General features: G+C 47.3%; 3 protein-coding genes across 3 annotated transcripts; 2 read left to right on the top strand and 1 right to left on the bottom strand.

Moving 5' to 3' along the window:
* Nucleotides 1–1,840: 1,840 nt before the first annotated feature.
* Nucleotides 1,841–2,894, top strand: LOC107325002 (feather keratin 1-like). The gene is made up of 2 exons (XM_015885438.3): nucleotides 1,841–1,855; nucleotides 2,201–2,894. The coding sequence occupies exon 2, from the start codon at nucleotides 2,222–2,224 to the stop codon at nucleotides 2,534–2,536; it is 315 nt and encodes a 104-aa protein (XP_015740924.1). The 5' UTR covers nucleotides 1,841–1,855; nucleotides 2,201–2,221; the 3' UTR covers nucleotides 2,537–2,894.
* Nucleotides 2,895–10,979: 8,085 nt separating this feature from the next.
* On the bottom strand, nucleotides 10,980–12,008 carry LOC146757267 (feather keratin 1-like). The gene has a single exon (XM_085523671.1). The coding sequence runs from the start codon at nucleotides 11,803–11,805 to the stop codon at nucleotides 11,407–11,409; it is 399 nt and encodes a 132-aa protein (XP_085379797.1). The 5' UTR covers nucleotides 11,806–12,008; the 3' UTR covers nucleotides 10,980–11,406.
* Nucleotides 12,009–15,916: 3,908 nt separating this feature from the next.
* LOC146757266 (feather keratin 1-like) lies at nucleotides 15,917–16,641 on the top strand. Its single transcript, XM_085523670.1, has one exon. It carries the CDS (start codon nucleotides 15,941–15,943, stop codon nucleotides 16,253–16,255), a length of 315 nt encoding a protein of 104 aa, XP_085379796.1. The 5' UTR covers nucleotides 15,917–15,940; the 3' UTR covers nucleotides 16,256–16,641.
* The last annotated feature ends 3,802 nt before the right edge of the window (nucleotides 16,642–20,443 follow it).

Raw genomic sequence — 20,443 nt, 5'->3', positions numbered from 1 at the left:
AATAAAAGAATGTGTGATTGTTCTCCCCATTGAAACGGGAGACCTGCTTAGTTGGACTTTTGTAATGCTGAGGCCCTGATTGTCTTCTCTATTTCCTTCTTAGCCAGCATGAGGGGTCTATGGGAACTCCATGGCTCACAGGCCAGGATGAAAAACTGGAGTATCAGTTTGTACCTTTAGGAAAGGAAACCTTGAGCAAACAGGGTATTTGTAACTCATTAGGCTTATTTGTCCCATGATGAGATGTGTCCATGATTGCTGAGGGAGCTGCTCACTCTTAATAAGTGTAGGTTAGTGACTGGGAGAAGTGTCCGAAACTCTGGGAGAAAAGTGTATGGCAGTCCTGATTATGAAGACCAAGGAGGAGTGAGGGAGCTACAGGACTGTACGTCTCAGTCTTATGGAGCTGCTGTAGCAGTGTATCTTGAAAATCATTACCTGGCACATGAAGGGTGAATGAATCAGATGCAGTAATCAGCATAGATTTACTGTGAAGAAGTTGAGGTATGATTAAGCTGCAATGAAATACAAAGCCTGGTGGACAGGGAAGAGAACGGGACATATTCTTGCTGGAGTTCAGTAAGGCATTTCACACTGTCCTCATTGAGATGATCAAAGTGAAGCTGTTGAAGAATGGTCTGAATGTGGCTTCCTCAGCCTTGTGAAAAAACAGGTTTGTTGGGGCTCCATGTTTCCACTCTTCTATTGAGCAAGGAATGCTGGGTCCTGAAGCTGCTGGCTAGCTGGGGATGTTCTTGGACTGGAAGTGATCAAGAAGGACATAGTCAAAAGATTGCTCCCTTTACACCAAGAAGCAGGCAAGATATCCTTGCTGTGTGAAGAAAACACTTTCCTGCCCTGCAGACATGGGGGCAGCTGGGACATGTTCTGAAAGTGCAAGAAAATATCCATAGAAGCCAGGAATCCTGAAGGATCTCTCTTTAGAGATGGCAATTTTGAAACAACGAATTTTGGATTGGCCATGAGCCGCTGTATTGGCATAAGGTGTCTCACCAGAAGGTGTGTAGTTTGTAGGACTAAAGACCACACTGGGAAGAATCCTACACAAACATGGAGAATCCTTCCCTGAGAAGAGGGTTACCTGTGCTCTGTCCACAAAACCAGCACAGCCATCTACTGTAGAGACCAGATTCCATGGGGCTTTTTAGGTAATTACAGGGCTCAGGAAAAGTATGTTGTACTTGCATCAAATAGCTGATGGCATGGGTTGGTTGATGACCCCAGACCCTGTTACGAGGGGCATCATCAGTCAATCAAACATTCAAACATGTTCCCAGAACAATTGCCTTTGTGTGCAAAGGCATTTGAAAGCAGCAGAACTGTCCACCTTCCTTTTCACAGAGATGAGCAAGGAGGAAAAAAGAGTTTCCAGAAAAAGAAGACTCTGAATGTCCAGGACATGGCTGCATTGACAGGAGGATATGGCTTCCTTGCTGATAAGATTGTTACAAATAAGGTCATGTCATTTCCCCTCATACGCGTGCTGTGCCTGCAGCGCAGAATCCCTCCAGCACTTTGGATGCGTCTTTCTAAGCATAGTGAGGTGTTTCTGCAGGGAAACTCTTTGTACTTCTCATTGTGGAACATGAAAGATGTCTCCACAGCCAATTTGTGAAGGTCAGAAAGAAGGAAATGAAATGTCACAGTTGACAGAAATCAAAAACCCAACCTGTGCCATTAGGAGTGAAAATTTGCATTAGAGGTGAGTCTCATGGATAATTACAGTCTGCATACAGTAACCGTGGGCTTGGGGCAGTGTTGGATTCGTATAAAAGCAGGTCCAACTTCTCACTCAGTCATCCACTCCACTTGCCTCCATCTCCCTGGGAAGAAGGTGAGTCCACAGCCCTTTCACAACCTCTTCTTCTTTTGGGATTTCTCTGCATGTGCAAGTGCCTCCATGTTATGTTGTGCATTGGGAGATCAGGCAGTTCTGTTAGTGGGAAAGGGGCAGCACGTGTGTCATGGAGAGATGCTGGTTCTTGCCAGAGGTGTCTCCTGATCAGTAGGCTAGGCACTGACCTGTTTGTGCCTGGCTATTCTGGTCTGTTTTTATGCAGTGGGGCTTCCTCACAGAGCCTCCGTATCTTTAGCCAGAATAATGCCTTGACTCTCTCCTGCTGGGATGGCAGGCTGTTGCTCATCACTTCTGTGTCCTCCTGGCCCTCTGTCCCAACAGGTGCCCCTCTAAACAGCAGACATGTCCTGCCTTGACCAGTGCCTGCCTCGCCTGCCCTGCCAGCCCTGCGGCCCAACCCCGCTGGCCAACAGCTGCAATGAGCCCTGCTTCAGGCAGTGCCAGGACTCCAATGTCTTCATCCAGCCCTCTCCCGTGGTGGTGACCCTGCCCGGACCCATCCTCAGCTCCTTCCCGCAGAACACCGCCGTGGGATCCTCCACCTCCGCTGCTGTTGGCAGCATCCTCAGCTCTGAGGGTGTGCCTATCTCCTCTGGGGGCTTTGGCCTCTCTGGCTTAGGCAGCCGCTATAGTAGCCGGAGGTTCTTCCCCTGCTAAAGCTACTGCTGGTGGCCCTGGAGGAAAATCCCCAGTATTCACGAAGTCTTTGTGGGACTTGAGACAGAACACTGGAACCAGCTCAATCACACCAACAGCTCTGATCCATGACTGATATTTCCCTTTTCCATCTTGTTTTTCCTTCCTGTGTCCTTACTGCTCACCATCTGCTTTCCAGGGCAGCCATTCTCTCAAAGTCCGTGTAGGCAGGTCCTGCTTGTCTTTCTCCCTCTGTGGAAAGAGCTGCTGGACAGACAGCCATACATCTACCAGGTTCAAACACTGCCTACTGTCATCTGTTGCTGGTGATTCCTGCATGAGCCACCACCGTATTCTTTGTTTATTAAATATGACTGCATCTTAATCATTGTCTCTGTGTTCTCCATTCTCCTATGTTGGCTGTGCCATGTTATCTAGAGAGTGAGACGTTACGGTTATTCTTGGAAGTAGTTCTGAGTGTTGTTTTGAACAGTTCATAAGACAGCTCAGGAGTGTTTACTTGAACCAACCACTGCTTTTTTTCTTGTTTTTCATTGTTGTGAGTAGGAGTTTTCAGTGAATCTCTACGAGGCTGATTATCACAGTAGAAAAAAAACCTGTAGTTTTTCAGTGACTACGATTCATTTTGCAGTTCTTAATCCTTTCTGATTATCTCAGCAGTAACAAGGAAGGTGGAGGCTGTAGCTTCCAGGGAGGAAAACTCTTCCTGTTGAGAGAGCACTGCGGAACTTGCTCTACATGCTCGATGTCTTCCTTTTGAAGGGGTCCACAACTGAGTACATTATTCCAAATTCTGTCATCTGAGAAGTGAGCAGATTCAGAATGCCGTAGCACTTGAGCTCCTGGATACACAACTGCTCTTCTATCCCAGGATGCTTTTTGTGTTTTTGTTGTTTTTCCATTTCAAATGGAGTCACATTTTTTTAGGGAGGGGATATCTTTAGATTGATTCTTCTTTTGGGTCTATGCTGTTTAGGGTAGAGAAGCTGTATCAGCCCTGAGGTCATTGCAGCATCAAGCCAGCTGTCAAGTGGGTACTGGCAGAACCTGTGTGATGGTGGCCAGCTGCTTCCTGTGGCTATTCAGCAGCTCCCGTTCCATGTCTGCAAGTGTCTCTGAAGCCTTTGCTGATGGACGCTGCACTTCCTTGTAGAGCTCCAGAATGGCCCTATAAGCCAGTGCATTGTCCCCGTTACCCAAATAAGATCCCTCCAGAGTCTTGGTAATTCCTCACCTTCTGTGATATAGAAATTACAGTAGGGCTAGGAGAAATGAGAACTCACATGTGAAAATGGTTCTAATTAGAGCATCCATCACATAATCACTTCCTTGGAGATCTTCTGAATGGCTCTATATTGAACACAATGACCCTTGCATGCACAGAAGTATTAACCATTTTCTTGGTTTCTTCCCACCCACTGTCATTTTCAGAAGTTACTAGGAAGTGGAAGAGTGAGAAGAATTCACATGTTGATATAAGTACACTGTAAGACGAGAAGGGAAATGTAACTGAGATAAGGTAGGAATGTGAAAAACACTTTGCAGATCCTAACATGAGACTGATGCTCAGCCAACCTGTCTCTCCCCCATTTAAATGTTGTGCACAATTTGACGTGGCCTGCAGAACTCCTAGATTTAATTCAGGTTGGCCTTTAATGCTTTGTCTCATCATAGTCTTCTGCCCATTGTGGTGGGTTCAGAATGATTGCCAACAAATTTTGACTACGCTGTGCTGTGTCTGATGCACGGACTCTGATGTGAATGATCCGTATAGTTTATTACAAGTTCTCACATTACTTACATACCTTCACAAGTTTTCTCAGCTTTCCCATTCTCCTTTACACGTCAGCAGAACATCCACAAGCATTTCTTCAACTGTTCATGTGGGCACTTATCCAATCAGAGCCACAAGCTGTTCTTTCTTCCTCTAGAGGTGTCCTTCGTTCTCATGTTGTTTATCTTGCTCCACAGCTGCTGCTCCATACAGTCCTTCTTGTATTTCCACAGTGCTGCTCTCTCACTCTCTCTTGAAAGGATCAAGGGACTAGGAAAAACTGATAGAAGGAAAGGATTAATGGGTTGAGATAGGATGATGATAATTAAATGAGAGTGAAAAAAGGAAAACAAGCAGAGGCTGCATAGAAGTACAGGGAGAGAAAACAAGCTTTGTCTACTTCCCATCACCAAGTGATATTCAGTCGTGTCTTGGGATGCAGGAAGTCCACAGTCATAGACGTCTGGGAGGATGGATATTTTCACAATGAGACTCCCTGGTCCTCCTTCCCTTCCCTTCCCTTCCCTTCCCTTCCCTTCCCTTCCCTTCCCTTCCCTTCCCTTCCCTTCCCTTCCCTTCCCTTCCCTTCCCTTCCCTTCCCTTCCCTTCCCTTCCCTTCCCTTCCCTTCCCTTCCCTTCCCTTCCCTTCCCTTCCCTTCCCTTCCCTTCCCTTCCCTTCCCTTCCCTTCCCTTCCCTTCCCTTCCCTTCCCTTCCCTTCCCTTCCCTTCCCTTCCCTTCCCTTCCCTTCCCTTCCCTTCCCTTCCCTTCCCTTCCCTTCCCTTCCCTTCCCTTCCCTTCCCTTCCCTTCCCTTCCCTCCCTCCCCTCCCCTCCCCTCCCCTCCCCTCCCCTCCCCTCCCCTCCCCTCCCCTCCTCTCCCCTCCCCTCCCCTCCCCTCCTCTCATCTTTTCTTGCTGAATGTAATGTCATATGGTCTAGAATATTCCTTGGGTCTCTTGGGGTCAGCTGTCCTGGTGATGTCTCCTCCCACAGCTTTCCTTCCACCAACATACAGGTTTTTATTGAAGAGGAGTTGGGAAGAGCCTTGATACAATATGATATCAATCACAGAATCACAGAATTGGAGGGGTTGGAGTGACTTTAACTTCCCTGACATATGCTGGGAGTATGACATGGCTGAGAAGGAGCAGTCTAGGAGGTTCCTGGAATGCATAGAGGATAGCTTCCTAATGCAGCTGGTGAGAGAGCCCACGAGAGGAGCTGCCCCGCTAGACCTGCTGTTCACAAACAGGGAAGGTCTGGTGGGAGATGTGGAGGTTGGAGGCTGTCTTGGTCAGAGTGATCATGAAATGGTAGAGTTCTTGATTCTAGGTGAAGCATGGAGGGAGAATAGCAAAACTGCCACCTTAGACTTCTGGAGGGCAGACTTTTATTTGTTCAGAAGACCAGTAGGGGCAGCCCCCTGGCGTTCAGTAATAGCGAACAAAGGGGTCCAAGATGGCTGGTTGCTCTTAAAGAAGGAAGTCTTGAAGGTGCAGGAGCAGGCAGTCCCCCTGAGCCACAAAATGAGCCGGCGGGGAAGAAGACCGGTGTGGATGAATAGGGAACTGTTCTTAAGGTTGCAGGAGAAGAAGAGAATCTACCACCTCTGGAAGGAGGGAAGAGCAACTCAGAATGACTGCAAAGAGGCTGTCAAGATGTGTAGAGGGAAAATCAGAGAGGCAAAAGCCCAGCTTGAATCTAAGCTGGGCGCTGGGGTGAAAACAAGCAAGAAACTCTTTTACAAACACATCAACTGTAAGAGGAGGACAAAGGGGAATCTCCATTCTTTACTGGATGAGGCTGGGAACATGATCACAGAGGATAAGGAAAAGGCAGAGGTTCTGAATGCCTTCTTCTGTCTTTAAAAGTCATCTTGGTTATTCCCAGGGCTCCCCGTGCTCTGACTTGGTAGTCTCGGCTGGGGAGCAGACTGAACCCCCTGTGATTCTTGAAGAAGAGGTCAGGGAATTACTACTCCAACTGGACTGTCACAAGTACATGGGTCCGGATGAGATTCACCCGAGAGTGCTGAAGGAACTGGTGGAGGTGATCGCTGAGCAGCTTTCTGTTATCTTTCAGAGCTCCCTGTTAACGGGTGAGGTCCCGGAAGACTGGAGGCTTGCCAATGTGACTTCCATTTACAAGAAAGGCTGTAAGGAGGATCCAGGGAACTACAGGCCTGTTAGCCTGACCTCGGTGCCAGGGAAGGTAATGGAACGGATTGTCTTGAGGGAGATCACGTGGCAGGTGTGGGATGAACAAGAGATCAGACCTAGACAGCATGGGTTCATGAAGGGCAGGTCCTGCTTGACCAATCTGATCTCCTTCTACAATCCTGTGACCCGTCTGATGGATGAAGGAAAGGCTGTTGATGTGGTCTACTTAGACTTCAGCAAAGTCTTCGACACTGTCTCCCATGTTATTCTACTGCAATAGCTGGCAGCCCATGGATGGATACACTCTCGGCTGGGTAAGGAGCTGGCTGGAGGGCTGGGCCCAGAGAGTGGTGGTAAATGGAGTTAAATCCAGTTGGAGACCAGTCATGAGTGGTGTTTCTCAGGGGTCGGTGCTGGGGCCTGTCCTCTTCAACATCTTTATTGATGACTTGGATGAGGGCATTGAGTGCACCCTCAGTAAGTTTGCAGATGACACCAAATTGGCAGGGAGTGTCGATCTGCCTGAGGGTAGCGAGGCTCTGCAGAGGGATCTGGATAGGCTGGAGAGCTGGGCTGAAGCCAATGGGATGAAGTTCAACAAGACCAAATGCCGGGTCCTGCACTTTGGCCACAACAACCCCAGGCGGTGCTATAGGCTTGGGGTGGAGTGGCTGGAGGATTGTGTGGAGGAAACGGACCTGGGATTATTGATTGGTGCTCGGCTGAACATGAGCCGACAGTCTGCCCGGATGGCCAAGAAAGCCAATGGCATCCTGGCTTGCATCAAAAACAGTGTTACTAGCAGGAACACGGAGGTTGTTGTCCCCCTGTACTCGGCATTGGTGCGGCCGCACCTCGAGTGCTGTGTTCAGTTTTGGGCCCCTCACTGCAAGAAAGACATTGAGGCCCTGGAACATGTTCAGAGGAGGGCTACAAAGGTGGTGAGGGTTCTGGAGCACAGGCCTTATGAGGAGAGGCTGAGGGAGCTAGGATTGTTCAGCCTGGAGAAGAGGAGGCTCAGGGGAGACCTTATTGCTCTCTATAACTTCCTGAAGGGAGGTTGTAGTGAGCTGGGGGTTGGCCTCTTCTCATAGTCTCATAGTCTCACAGTCTCGTGCGGGTTGGAAGGGACCTTAGAGATCATTGAGTCTAACCCCCCGGGATTTGAGCCTCCTGTGTAGCAGAGTGGCACTTCTACCACTTGCACCACAGGGGGGATTCAAACCCAGGGTCTCCGGTGTTGCAATGCGGCATTCCTACCACTTGCGCCACCGGGGCACACTCATGTAATCGATGATAGAACTAGAGGGAATGGTTTTAAGTTGCACCAGGGGAGATTCAGGCTGAACGTTAGGAAGTATTACTTCTCGGAAAGGGTAGTCAGGCATTGGAATGCACTGCCCGGGGAGGTGGTGGAGTCACCGACCATGGGAGTGTTCAAGAAACGTTTGGATGTTGTATTGATGAATATGATTTAACTGGGAAGTATTGGTAATGGTTGGACTAGATGATCTTCTAGGTCTTTTCCAACCTTGATAATTCTGTGATTCTGTGATTCTGTGAATTGTCATGTGGAGCAATATAGCAGAAGAAGTTTTGGAGAAAGAATTAAAAATAATCCAAACCCTTCTGCAAGTTGGTTTCACTATTAAGTGAAGCCAAGGCACCTGTCCAGGAAATCCAGTTCCTGGGAACAAAATGGCAAGATGAACGTTGTCACATCCTTATGGATGTGATCAACAAAATCACTACTACATCCCTGCCTACTAGTAAGAAAGAAATATTATCTAAGTGCAGTGGGTTTCTGAAGAATGCATGTCCCAGATTACAGTCTCATTGTGAGCCTTCTCCATCAAGTAACAAGAAAGATCACTTTTGTATGGTGCCATGAACAGAAACAAGTTTTGAGACAATGAAACAGGAGATAGCCCGTGCAGTAGTTCTGGGACCAGCCCATACAGAACACGATGTAAAAAACTTGTTCTATACTGCAGCCAGCTGGAATGACCCAACCTGGAGCTTTTGGCAAAAGAAAGTAGGGGAGGCTGGAGATCGACCCCTTGGGTTTGGGCATCAAGGATACAGAGGATCTAAAGAGTGCTACTCTTCAATTGAAAAGAACATAATAGCAGAATATGAGGGATATCATGCTACTTCATAAGTGATAGGTACTGAAGTGCAGCTCCTTTTAACACTTTGACTACCAGTACTAAATTTGATGTTTAAAGGGAAGGTCCCTTCCACACACCATGCTACTGATGATACTTGGAGTAAGTGGACTGTACTGATTACACAGCAGGCCCAGATAGGAAATCCCAGTCACTCAGGAATTTTAGATTTGATCGTGAACTGGCCTGAAGATAAAAATTTTGAAATATCACTGGGGGGAAGTAATGCCTGCTGAAGAGGCCCCACCATATATCAGATTATAAATAAATGGAAATAAACATGCCTTGTTCACTGATGCGTCCTATCTCATTGTGGGGAATTATTGGAGATGGAGGGCTTTTGTGTGAAGCCCTATGCAGCATGTTACAAAGGCCACCTAAGGAGAAGGAGAATTGAGACAATTTGCAGAGGTGAAGGATGTTCAACTGGATCTAGATGTTTCCATATAAGAGAAGTGGACAATGAATCTCAGAATCATAGAATCACCAAGGTTGGAAAAGACATCCAAGATCATCCAGTTCAGCCATCGACCTACCAATATTTCCCAATAAAACATGTTCCTTAGTACAACATTTAAATGTTGCTTGAACAACATCAGGGATAGTGACTCCACCCGCTCCCCAGTAAGCCTGTTCCAGCGCCCAACCACTCTTTCAAAGAATAAGATTTTCCTAACTTCCAACCTGAATCTCTCCTGGCACAACTTGAGGCCATTCCCTCTAGTATCATCTCTAGTTATGTGGGAGAAGAGGCCAATCCCCATATCACTGCAACATCCTTTCAGGTACCTGTAGAAAACAAAGTATCCCCTGAGCCTATTATTCTCCAGTCTAAACAATCCCAGTTCCTACAGCTACTCCTCATATGACTTGTGCTCCAGTGAAATCAAAGCAACTGGTAGCACGGAAGCAAAAAAAAAAAATTGGGACTGATGAATTGTAAAAAAAACATCGCTACCCAAGTAGTGAATATGGCCATCAAGGTGCATTATGTAGATGTTCATGTACTCAGGAGCCAGGACGCTGAACATAAAGGCAATTAGCAGGTAGGTGGGGCCTCTAGAATTGATATAGAATCATAGAATCATAGAATCACAAGGTTGGAAAGGACCTGCAAGATCATCTAGTCCAACCATCCTCCCTTAACATTGCCACCACAAGCTACTAAACCATATCTCATAGCTCCTCATCCAGATGCATATGGCACAGATGGCTCATCAATCCACATATGGCTCAGATAGATTTATACTAACAATATGACAGTGAGTTATTTGAAGCTCAATAGGCTCAGGTCACCAAAGAAGAGGTGCAACATATAAATGGGCTTGAGATCAAGGGGTGAACTTAATCGTGGATGACACTATTATGCAAATTATTCATGAACGTGAAACATGCTGCAATTAAGCAGTCCAAGTGAATGAAACCTCTCTGGTATGAAAAGTGGTAGAAAAAATATAAATATGGCGATGTCCCTGCCTATAGTAGGAGGGCTGGAACTAGATAATTTTAAAAGTCCCTTCCAATAAAAAACATTAAATGATTCTGTAATTCTATTATTCTATGATTCTTTGATTCTGTGATCATATTCCCAGTCCTGCACCAGCTTCCAGAAAATTTGAAAGACACAATAGATAGTTAAAAACTCTGTGGAAAGCAATGTGTGTTGGAACATTCAAGCATCAGGATAAATATCTAGCAGAAGCCACTGGATTAATCAGTACTTGGGGATCTGTAAATCAAGATGGCCTTGCGCAATCCAGTCTCTTTTGTACTGTAGAAGGGGATAAAATTTGTGTAGTACATATGAAAAAATGTACTAGGGAAAATGGTTAGGGTTATACCTGCCTTGGGCAAGGACTACAGTTCTCAGAATGCTTAGTGATAGAACAAGTGGGAATTACTTGAAACTAAAGGGAGTTTGAAACAAGATGATCCTTTTCAACCCAGGACACTGAATGATTCTATGATTCTATGACATTATGTGATAACTACAACCTAAAAGAACACAACTCCCAGATTGGTTTTAAGACATTAAAGACACAACATTGATCCTGGAATTCAAGAGCAGGAATACACACAGGAGGTCAAAGGGAATAGCTGACCCACTCCTCTTCATTCTAATATAACTAGGCCTGTTGGTCAAAGACACTGCAGGACTTGTGGACACAGCTCAGATGTGGGAGTGACAGTGCTCTGCCACGGGAGTCAGCAGTACCAGACTACCACTGATGGGGAAAAGGTGATGGGCCCTATGTGTCACACATACTTGCTGAAGTCTCCAGAGCAGCAGACATCCTGCTGGCACATGGAGTGTTTGCAGGGAAGGGATGCAGAGGCACAGACTGAGATGCACCACAATTTTATTGAGTCAAAAGAGGGAAAGAAAGTTGCTCTGAGGGGAGGAAACCAAGCAGAAAGCAGCAGGGACAGCATCTGCACTGTGTGGTCATGGCGGATATCCCAGCAGTTGTCCATCTGACATTCTTCCACAGAGGAAAAAGGCCATCAGCCTCTCCCTCAGCTGGCTGTCTAGGTCTGATGGACCAGAGGAGCAGAGGTAACAAACAAGGCATCGGGAGGAAAAGAGGAGAGTGGAAGAGGAGAATGGCAGACATGGCCTTGCATTCTGAGAGTCCATGCTGGCCCCATCTTTTTGCAAGACGTGTTGGTGTTGCTTGTTCCCTCTGAAAAGCTCCCAGTGCTCCCTCTCAGGGCCACTACCAACTTCTGGGCCCCGGGAGGTAATCCTCCAGGACCACGGCCAGCAGCTTTAGCAGGGGAAACACCGCCTGCCGCAGAAGCGGCTGCCGAAGCCGGAGAGGCCAAAGCCTCCAGAGGAGATGGGCACGCCCTCAGAGCTGAGGATGCTGCCAACGGCAGCGGAGGTGGAGGATCCCACGGCGGTGTTCTGCGGGAAGGAGCTGAGGATGGGTCCGGGCAGGGTCACCACCACGGGAGAGGGCTGGATGACGACGTGGGAGTCCTGGCACTGCCTGACGCAGGGCTCATTGCAGCTGTTGGCCAGCGGGGTCGGGCCGCAGGGCCGGCATTGCAGGCGAGGCAGGCACTGGTCGTAGCAGGACATGTCTGGTGTCTGGAGGGGCACCTGTTGGGAGAAAGGGCGGAGCAAAAGGAGGGTATAGTAAGAAGCAGCCTGCCTTCCCAGCATGTGAGTTTCAAGTCTCAGTGCTGGCTGGAGATATGGAGCCTGTGTAAGGAATCCTGTTGTCTTCTCCTTACATCTGGCCCCTCCAAGAGTGAGCAGGCACAGTGGTCACAGGTGCTGTCTAGCCCATAGTTCAGGAGACACCTCAGGCAAGACCTAGCATCTGTTGACACCACACCTGCTGCCCTCTTCCCTCTCCCCTCACAAGCTGCCTTCCCAAGACCCAACAGAGGATAAAGGCACTTGTAAATATAGAGAAATCCCAGAGGAGGACAGAGTGATGAAAGGGCTTCAGACTCACCTTGATCCTGGGGTGACAGAGGCAAGAGGAGTGGATGAGAGAGAGAGCAGATGGACCGACTTTTATACTGCATGGACATCACTCCAGGCTAACAGTCACTCCATGTGAGCAGCAATTTTCCTAGAGACTCACCTCAGATGCAAATTATGCTGGTCAGTGGTGCAGGTTGTGGTTTTGTTTCCCTCTGCTCATCCATTTCAATTCCTCATTTCTGAAATGCCAGTTCTGTCAGGCTGACCTCTTTCAGGTGTTGGTATGAGAAACCTAAGGATTACACCAGGACAACAGCACCAAAACGAACAGAAAAGGAAGAAGAAAATGCTGTTGGCCAAACTCAAGCACAGTAATAGGAAGCCTCTGGAGGATGGAAGCACAGACAGGTAATGTGAGAGGAATGCAGCCATAGTGTGTGTGCAGCCAGGAATCAAATGAAGAAAGCTAAAGGCCTGATAGAGTTCAGTCTGTCAAAGCACATCAAAGGCAACACGAAGGGCTTATACATGGATCTCAATGATAACTGGAAAATAAAAGTGTATGTGGGAATTCTCCTGAAGTGAACAAGAGACCTGATTACTTGGGACAGCAAAAATGTTGAGGTCCTGATTGTCTTGTTTGTTTCTTTCTGTCATGGGTTACCTAGATCTACCTGTGCCTGTGAAAGAGGGCAGCTGCCCCATAGGGTCCCAGGCCTGAAAGGGAAGGGAAAAGGTGAATGGAAAGAGAGAACAGCAGCGGCAATCTAAGGAGGAAAACTTATTTTACTAAATATGATATCAGAATACAAGATAACACAATATAATACAATATGATTGAGGCTAATAATTCGAACAAAACTGAGAGAGAATCCCCGAAAACTGAGAGGCCTACTGTGAACTCTAGGCAACATGGCTGGAACGCTTCCCACTCCCCAAGACTCTGAGAGAGAGAACTCCAGCCTGGGAGCAAGATTATATACGTCCTCCTCCCATGACTTATCTCTGACTGCAAAGTCCTCTGGGATACGTAGTTTTCTTATGAGAGCTGAGTATTTGGGACGTTGTTATTCCACAGAACTGGAGTGTGAAATTTTTAATGATCCATACTGCACATGATGTTATGATGTGGAATATTGACAGCAACATTACAAAACCATGACACTTCCTTATTCAACAAGTGTAGCTTTCAGAAATACCATGGCTCAGAGGCCAGGCTGAAAAGCTGGAGCTAACAAGATGTACTGTTGTGTCAGGGAAACCTTGAGAAAACTGGATGGTTGTAACACACTGCTCTTATTTGTTCCATGAAGCGATGCACCCATGAGTGCTGAGGGAGCTGTCCACTCTTAATCAAGAGTGGTGACTGGGAGAAGTGCTCCAAAACTGGGGGAATGTGCATGTTACTCCTGTTTAAGAAGAGCAAAAAGATGGAAGCAGGGAGCTAGAGTAGCAGGGGCTTCAGGTCATTTTCTTGGTAGGAGACATAACAGTGCATCCTTGAAAAAGCTAGACCCTAGAAACCATTTCCATGCTTGTGGAGGATGAAAATATCTACAGCATTGCACTCAGCATGGATTCACTATGGAAGAGCCATGTGTCGATGAAAATGATTCATCACAAAGAAATAACAATCCTGAAGGATGTGGGAAGAGGACTGTATACATTCTTGCTGGAGTTCAGCAAGTCTTTTGACATTGTCCTCCATGAGATGATCATAGTGAAGCTGTGGAAGTATGGGCTGAATGAGTGCTCCTTTGTGTGGAGAAGAAATACAGCTCAGCTGAAGAGGCAAGAAAGCTCCCCACAAATGAACGAGGGCTGGTGGGCCCCAGAACTGTCAGGTGGCTGGGGATGGTCATGAAATGGAAGTGAACAAGAAGGGCGTAGGCTTGCAAATTTCCCCCAGATACAATCAAAGAGAATGAATCCTTGCTGCATGAATAGAACACTCTGCCCTGCTAACATACAGGGAGTTGTCTTGTGGTGCAAAGGTGCTAGATAATATCTTTATTCCACTGCAAGCTTCCTGAGGAGATTCTCCCTGTGCATGGTAATTTACAATCTAATTTTGCGTTGGCCACGAGCCACACTTCAGGCATGGTTCCTCCCAGCTGTGTGTGCTTTCTTCAGGCCTGAGCATCACTCTCACCAGGTAATTCCATCCCATAGAGGAGGAGAAGCAAATCACTGTTTCAGACGTCAACTCAAAAAGAGGGACCTTATTCCATGGTGCTTGTTATGTAATAAGAGGGCTCAGGAAGGCAATACTCTCCTTCCACAAAACGGCTGATGGTATGAGATTGTTACTGTCCCTGGAGACTGTTACAAGAGTGGACAATGCCAAGTAAACATGGAAATGTCTTTCCAGAACAATAAGCTGTGGGTGAAGACGTTTGCAAGCAGCAGAACATCCCACCTGGCTTTTCAGGGAATGAACAGACTCATGGAGTAGCCTGAGAGACAAACCTCGAGGGAGAAGGAACAGGGAAATAATTGTCCCCCTGTACTCAGCACTGGTGAGGCCGCATCTTGAGTACTGTGTCCAGTTTTGGGACCCTCTCTGCAAGAAAGACATCAAGGCCCTGGATCAAAGAAGGGTAACAAAGCTGGTGAGGGGACTGGAGCACAGGCTTATGAGAAGCAGCTGAAGAAGCTGAGATTGTTCAGTCTGGTAAAGGGGAGGCTCGGGGGTAGCCCTCTATAGCTACCTGAAGGGAGGCAGTAGTGAGCTGGGAGTCGGCCTCTTCTCTTGTGTAACTGGTGATGGGACTAGAGGGAATGAGTTCAAACTGTGCCAGGGAAGGTTCAGGCTGGATGTTAGGAAATACTACTTCTCTGAAAGGGTGGTCAGGCAGTGGAATGGGCTTCCTAGGGAGGTAGTGGAGTCACTGACCCTGGAGGTGTTCAAGGACCATTCGTGTGTTGTGTTGAGGGACATGGTTTAGTGAGAACTATTGGTGATAGGTGGATGGTTGGACTGGGTGATTCTGTGGGTCTTTTCCAATCTTGGTGATTCTATGATTCTGTGACTCAATGAAAATGAGTCCCCAGGCAAAGAATGTCCAGGGTATTCAGAAGTAGGCCACACTGACACGAGGATATGCCTGCCTTGCTGCAAAGGTGGTTACAAATAAGGTCCTGACATTTCCCAAGACACACAAGCCATGCCTGAAGCACAGAATACGTCTTCTACCCGCACTGACGTATTCCTGAAAGGAAACTCCTTGTGCCTTTCATCCTGGAACTTGAAAGGTGCCTCTGTGGACAAATTGGGAAGGTCAGAAACGAGGAAATGAAATGACAGTGTTGACGGAGACTGAAACCTCAGCCTGCACCATTAGAAAGGATAATTTGCATTTGAGGTGAGTCTCTTGAAAAATTACTGCCTGTGTACCAGTGACTGTGGGCCTGCGGCAGTGCACAAGCAGTATAAAAGAAGGCCTGTCTCCTCTCTCTCAGTCATCCACTCCTCTTGCCTTCATCTCCCTGAGAATAAGGTGAGTCTGAAGCACTTCAACCATCATCTACTTCTCTTGGGTTTGTCTGCATGTACATGTGCCTTTATCCTTGGTTGTATCTTGAGGAAGCAGGTAGCCGAGAGATAGAAGGGGGCAGACAGTGTGGCATGATGCTGGACATTACATGGGCTATCTCCTGAGCTATGAACTAGTCAAGGACATAGCTGTGCCTGGTCACTCTTTGCAGGATGGGGTCAAATGGAAGGAGAAAACCATGGGCTTCCTGACACATCCCTAGTCAGCACTGTGCCTTGGCTCTCTCCTGCTGGGATGGCAGGCTGCTCCTCACTTACTTCTCATCTCCCAACTCTCTGTCCCAACAGGTGCCCCTCCAGACAACAGACATGTCCTGCTATGACCAGTGCCTGCCCCGCCTGCAATGCCAGCCCTGCGGCCCAACCCCGCTGGCCAACAGCTGCAATGAGCCCTGCGTCAGGCAGTGCCAGGACTCCCACGTTGTCATCCAGCCCTCTCCCGTGGTGGTGACCCTGCCCGGACCCATCCTCAGCTCCTTCCCGCAGAACACCGCCGTGGGATCCTCCACCTCCGCTGCTGTTGGCAGCATCCTCAGCTCTGAGGGTGTGCCCATCTCCTCTGGAGGCTTTGGCCTCTCTGGCTTTGGCAGCCGCTTCTGCGGCAGGCGGTGTTTCCCCTGCTAGATCTGTTGCCATGGTCCCGGAGAAACACCTCCAGAGTCTGTGAAGTTTGAAGCAGACCTGAGAGAGAGCACTGGGGCCAATCTCATCTCTCAGAAAATGTGTTCCATGAGTTGTTTTCCCCTCTTCCATCATTTTTTTAAAATTTTTTCCTGTGTCCTTCCTGCTCACCATCAGCTTTCCTGTACTGTGAGTCCCACCAAATCAGCCTTAGAGAGGACCGACTAGCCCTGTGCTGCGTGTACAGAGGGCAGATATACAGCTGGAGGCATGGCTGCCATGGCCATGTTGTGCGGACTCTCTGCCCCTGGTGCTTCTGGCACCTGGGCCTCCCCTTGCACTGAGCTTGTTTCCAAATTTCCACTCATTAAATATCTAATGCATTTGAATCTGCACCTCTGTGTTATCCTTTCCTTTACAAAGGCTGCCCAGTGGAGGGTGGGGGAGAGATGTTCCTGAATGTTGGTTTGGGGAAAGGGTTCCTTAATTGCTAAGCTTATTGGAAAAAAGGAAATAGTGTGTACAGCAAAATGGATAGCAATCACTGAACTGCACTGGATACCTTTATGCAGCCATAATTTGTCTCCTAGTTGTACAGCCAATCCCACTGTTCATGGCTCTGAGAAACTTGGGAAAAAGCAGTGGTGAAAATACAGACAGGTGAGATTTCTCACTATTTATTCAGAAAACCTTTCAGAAGCACCTCCCAAAACCCCTGCTGAGAAACATTTCTCTCCTCACTCTTCATCGAAGAGCCTTTGAGAGGGAAGGAATAACACAGAGTTGTGTTGTGGTGAAAAGGTGCTAGATAATATCTTTATTCCACTTCAAACTTCCTGAAGAGACTCCATGTGCATGGCAGTTTACAATCTAATTTTGCATTGCCCGCAAGCCACACTTTTGGCATGGGTCCTCCCCAACTGTGCGTGCTTTCTGCAGGCCTGAGCATCACTCTCACCAGTTAATTCCATCCCTGAGAGGAGGAGGAGCAATGCACTGTAAAAAAAAAAAACAAAACAGCACAACCATCAATTCAAGAGGTCTGACCTTATTCTATGGGACTTTAGAGTTAATGTTAGGGATCAGGAAATTAGTGTTGTCCTTCCACAGAACAGTGGATGGTGTGAGGTCGTTACTGTCCCCAGAGACTATTATGAGTGTGGACATTGCCAAATAAGCATAGAAATACCTTTCCAGAACATTAACCACCAGAGAGAGTTAGATGTAATACAATGGAGTCCTGGCTCTGCCTGACACAGGGCTTGTTGCAGCTGTTGGCCTGAGTGGTTGGGCTGCAGGGCTGACACGACTAGCATGGCAGGCACTTGTTTTAGTAGGATATGTCTTGCATTTGGAGGGGCAACTGTTGGTAGAGAGCACTGGGAGGAGCACTGGGCTTAGTGAAGAGCAGCATTCCATCCTCGCATAGGAGTATGAAGACACTTACTAGCTGGGAAGACTAGACTTTGTAATTTTTACTAGACTTTGTAATTCTATCCACAAGAGTTCTCCTTTCCTCTCATCCCAGTTTTCCCTAACAATAGTTGCTAGTCCCAACTATTTGTCCTCTTTGGTCATAGCTCAGGAGAAACCTCACAAATTGCCAGGATCTCTCCATGACACACCTAATGGCCCCTTCTCTCTCCCAATACTAGCAGGCACCTCAGTACCCAAAGGAAGATTGAGGCTGAAGGATGAGCTAAAAACCAAGAGGAGAACATTCTTCAGACTCATCTCTTCCCAAGAGAGATGGAATTAAGGAAATGGATGAGACTGTGAGAAGACTGGCCTGCTTTAAAACTGTCCTGGGCCCAAAATAACTTTTTGAAGGCAGTGATTTTCCAAAAGATTTACCTGAAATGCAAATTATGCTTCATAGTGACACAGGTTGTGTTCTACTTTCGGATCATCTCTGCCGTTTTATTTTTTCTGACCTGCTCTTTGAGAGTCAGGTGCTCCTTTCGTGTTCCAAGATGAGAGGTGCAAAAATTGAATGAGTAGGGACAAGCCAGTATGGGCAGAGCATGTGTTCTAAGTGCTGGAAAAAAAACCCTGCAGGAATGAAACATATCTGGGAAATGCAAGACCTGTCTTAGCAGCTTCCTTTGAAGATACATAGCTTTCAGCTACTGTAGTTCCCATCTATATGCTAAAAATCTCTTGTGCTCATGAACAAGACAAGTTCTCTTTCCCCAATTGACTTCCAGCTTGCTCCTCCAGACAATGCTTATCTGCACAGGCAGGTGTGCTGCTGTGTTCATACATGTTCACCCAAGGCTTCCCCTTCTAGGGGGAAACTGCCTGTTTGTCTGACCTCATCCCATCTTGTTGAAACTTTGAGTTCATTTGACAATTCATACTGTGAGCTGTTTTTTGAAAGGTTAATGTTGTCATCCAAAATCCATTGAATAATCATAGAATCATAGAAAGGTTTGTAAGGGACTTTTAAGATTATCTAGTTCCAGCCCCCTGCTATAGGCAAGGACATCTCCCTCTAGACAAGGTCGCTGAAAGCTCCATCCAGCGTGGCCTTGAATGTCCCCAGGGAGGGGGAATCCACAACCTCACTGGGCAACTTGTTCCAGTGTCTCATCACCCCCACAATGAAGAAATTGTATTAGTTAAGTTTTTTCAATAATTTCCATGCCTGATCCTGCTCTACCTAGAGCAGTTTTCCTTGCTCCAGATTTGCAGTGTTTTGAGGAGCTTGTCTTCTTCCTACAAAAGAAGTCACCAGATATTACCCTATAGCCCACTAAGCCCTTCCCTGTTTCCTGCTTTAATGCAACCATCCCAATACCTGAGGCTCCTTTTTGTGCTGATACTTGTAGGATTGTGATGTGTACTTCCTGCGTTTCTCATGACATCACTAGAAAGAAAATAGCATAGCCAGATAGGCATGTTAGAAATGAGGAAACGAAATGGCAGAAGTGATGAAAAACAGAAAAAAATTGAAAACCCCACAACAATGACACTGTGCCATTAGGAAGGATAATTTGGAGCTGAGGTGTGCTGGAAAATAATGTCAGTGTAGAGTGACTCTGGGACTGGGGTGGTGCCAGAGTGGCAAAGATGGCAAAGGTGGTTACAATTTAGGTCATGACATTTCCCTAGGCAAATGTCCCCTGCCTGCAGCACAGAACCCCTATAGCACTTGGGAAATGTCTTCTACCCATACTAACTTGCTTCTGTAAGGAAAGTCCTTGCACTTCTCATTCTGAAACTTGAAATGAGTCGTTGTGGCCAATCTGGGAAGGTCAGAAATAAGAAAAAGAAATGGCAGGATTGACAGAATCAAAAACCAAACAAACCTGTGCCACTAGGAAGGACAGTCTGTATTTGAGATGATTCTCCTGGAAAACTACTTCTTGTGTGGAGTGACTGTAGGCCTGGGATGGTGCTGGGGTGGTATAAAAGTGGGCCCATTTCCCTATTCTTTCTTTCACTGTTCTTGCCTCCATCTCCCTGTGAACAAGGCGAGTCTGAAGCCTTTTCACCAGCCACTCCCCCCCTAAGATTATCTGCACTTATGAAACCCTATGAATAGTCTTGGAATTATAGCTTGCCCTGTTAGAGGGAAGAAGTCAGCTGTTGTGTGGCATCAAGTGATTCTGGATCTTGCATGAGGTGTTTCCTGTGCCTGGTTGTTCTTGGCAGGGTCAATGGAGCCAAAGGGAAGGAGAATACCATGGGATTCCTTACACAGCCTCCATATCCCCATCCAGCACAGTGCCTTGGCTTTCTCCTGCTGAGATGGCAGGATGTTCCTCACTCTCCCCTTCCTTGGCATGGCCCTCTATCCTAACAGGTGCCTCACCAGACACAAGACACGTCCTGCTATGACCAGTGCCCACCGTGCAGGCCATTCTGGCCCTCCTCCTCTGCTGCTGTTGGCAGCATCCTCAGCTCTGAGGGCGTGCCCATCTCTTCTGGAGGCTTTGTACTCTCTTGCTTTGGTTTCTCCAGATTCAGTAGCCTCAGCTGTGGCAGGGGATGCTTTCCCTGCTAAAACTGTTGGCAACTGCTCCCAGTAAAGTTCCCCCATGGTCCCGGAAGTTGGTAGAGGACTGGGGCCAAAGCTTTGGAATCTTGTTTTCTGTGGGTTTGTTGATACATAGCACCCCTTGCAATAGGAAAAGGATAGGTCTAAGTCTGAGCTAGGAAGAAGCAACTGGCCTTTCTCCTTCTGTG

This window comes from Coturnix japonica, chromosome 24, assembly GCF_054131305.1.
Source record: "Coturnix japonica strain WE chromosome 24, WE-NBRP24, whole genome shotgun sequence".
Lineage (NCBI taxonomy): Eukaryota > Metazoa > Chordata > Aves > Galliformes > Phasianidae > Coturnix > Coturnix japonica.
This window is presented reverse-complemented; position numbering and strand designations above follow the sequence as displayed.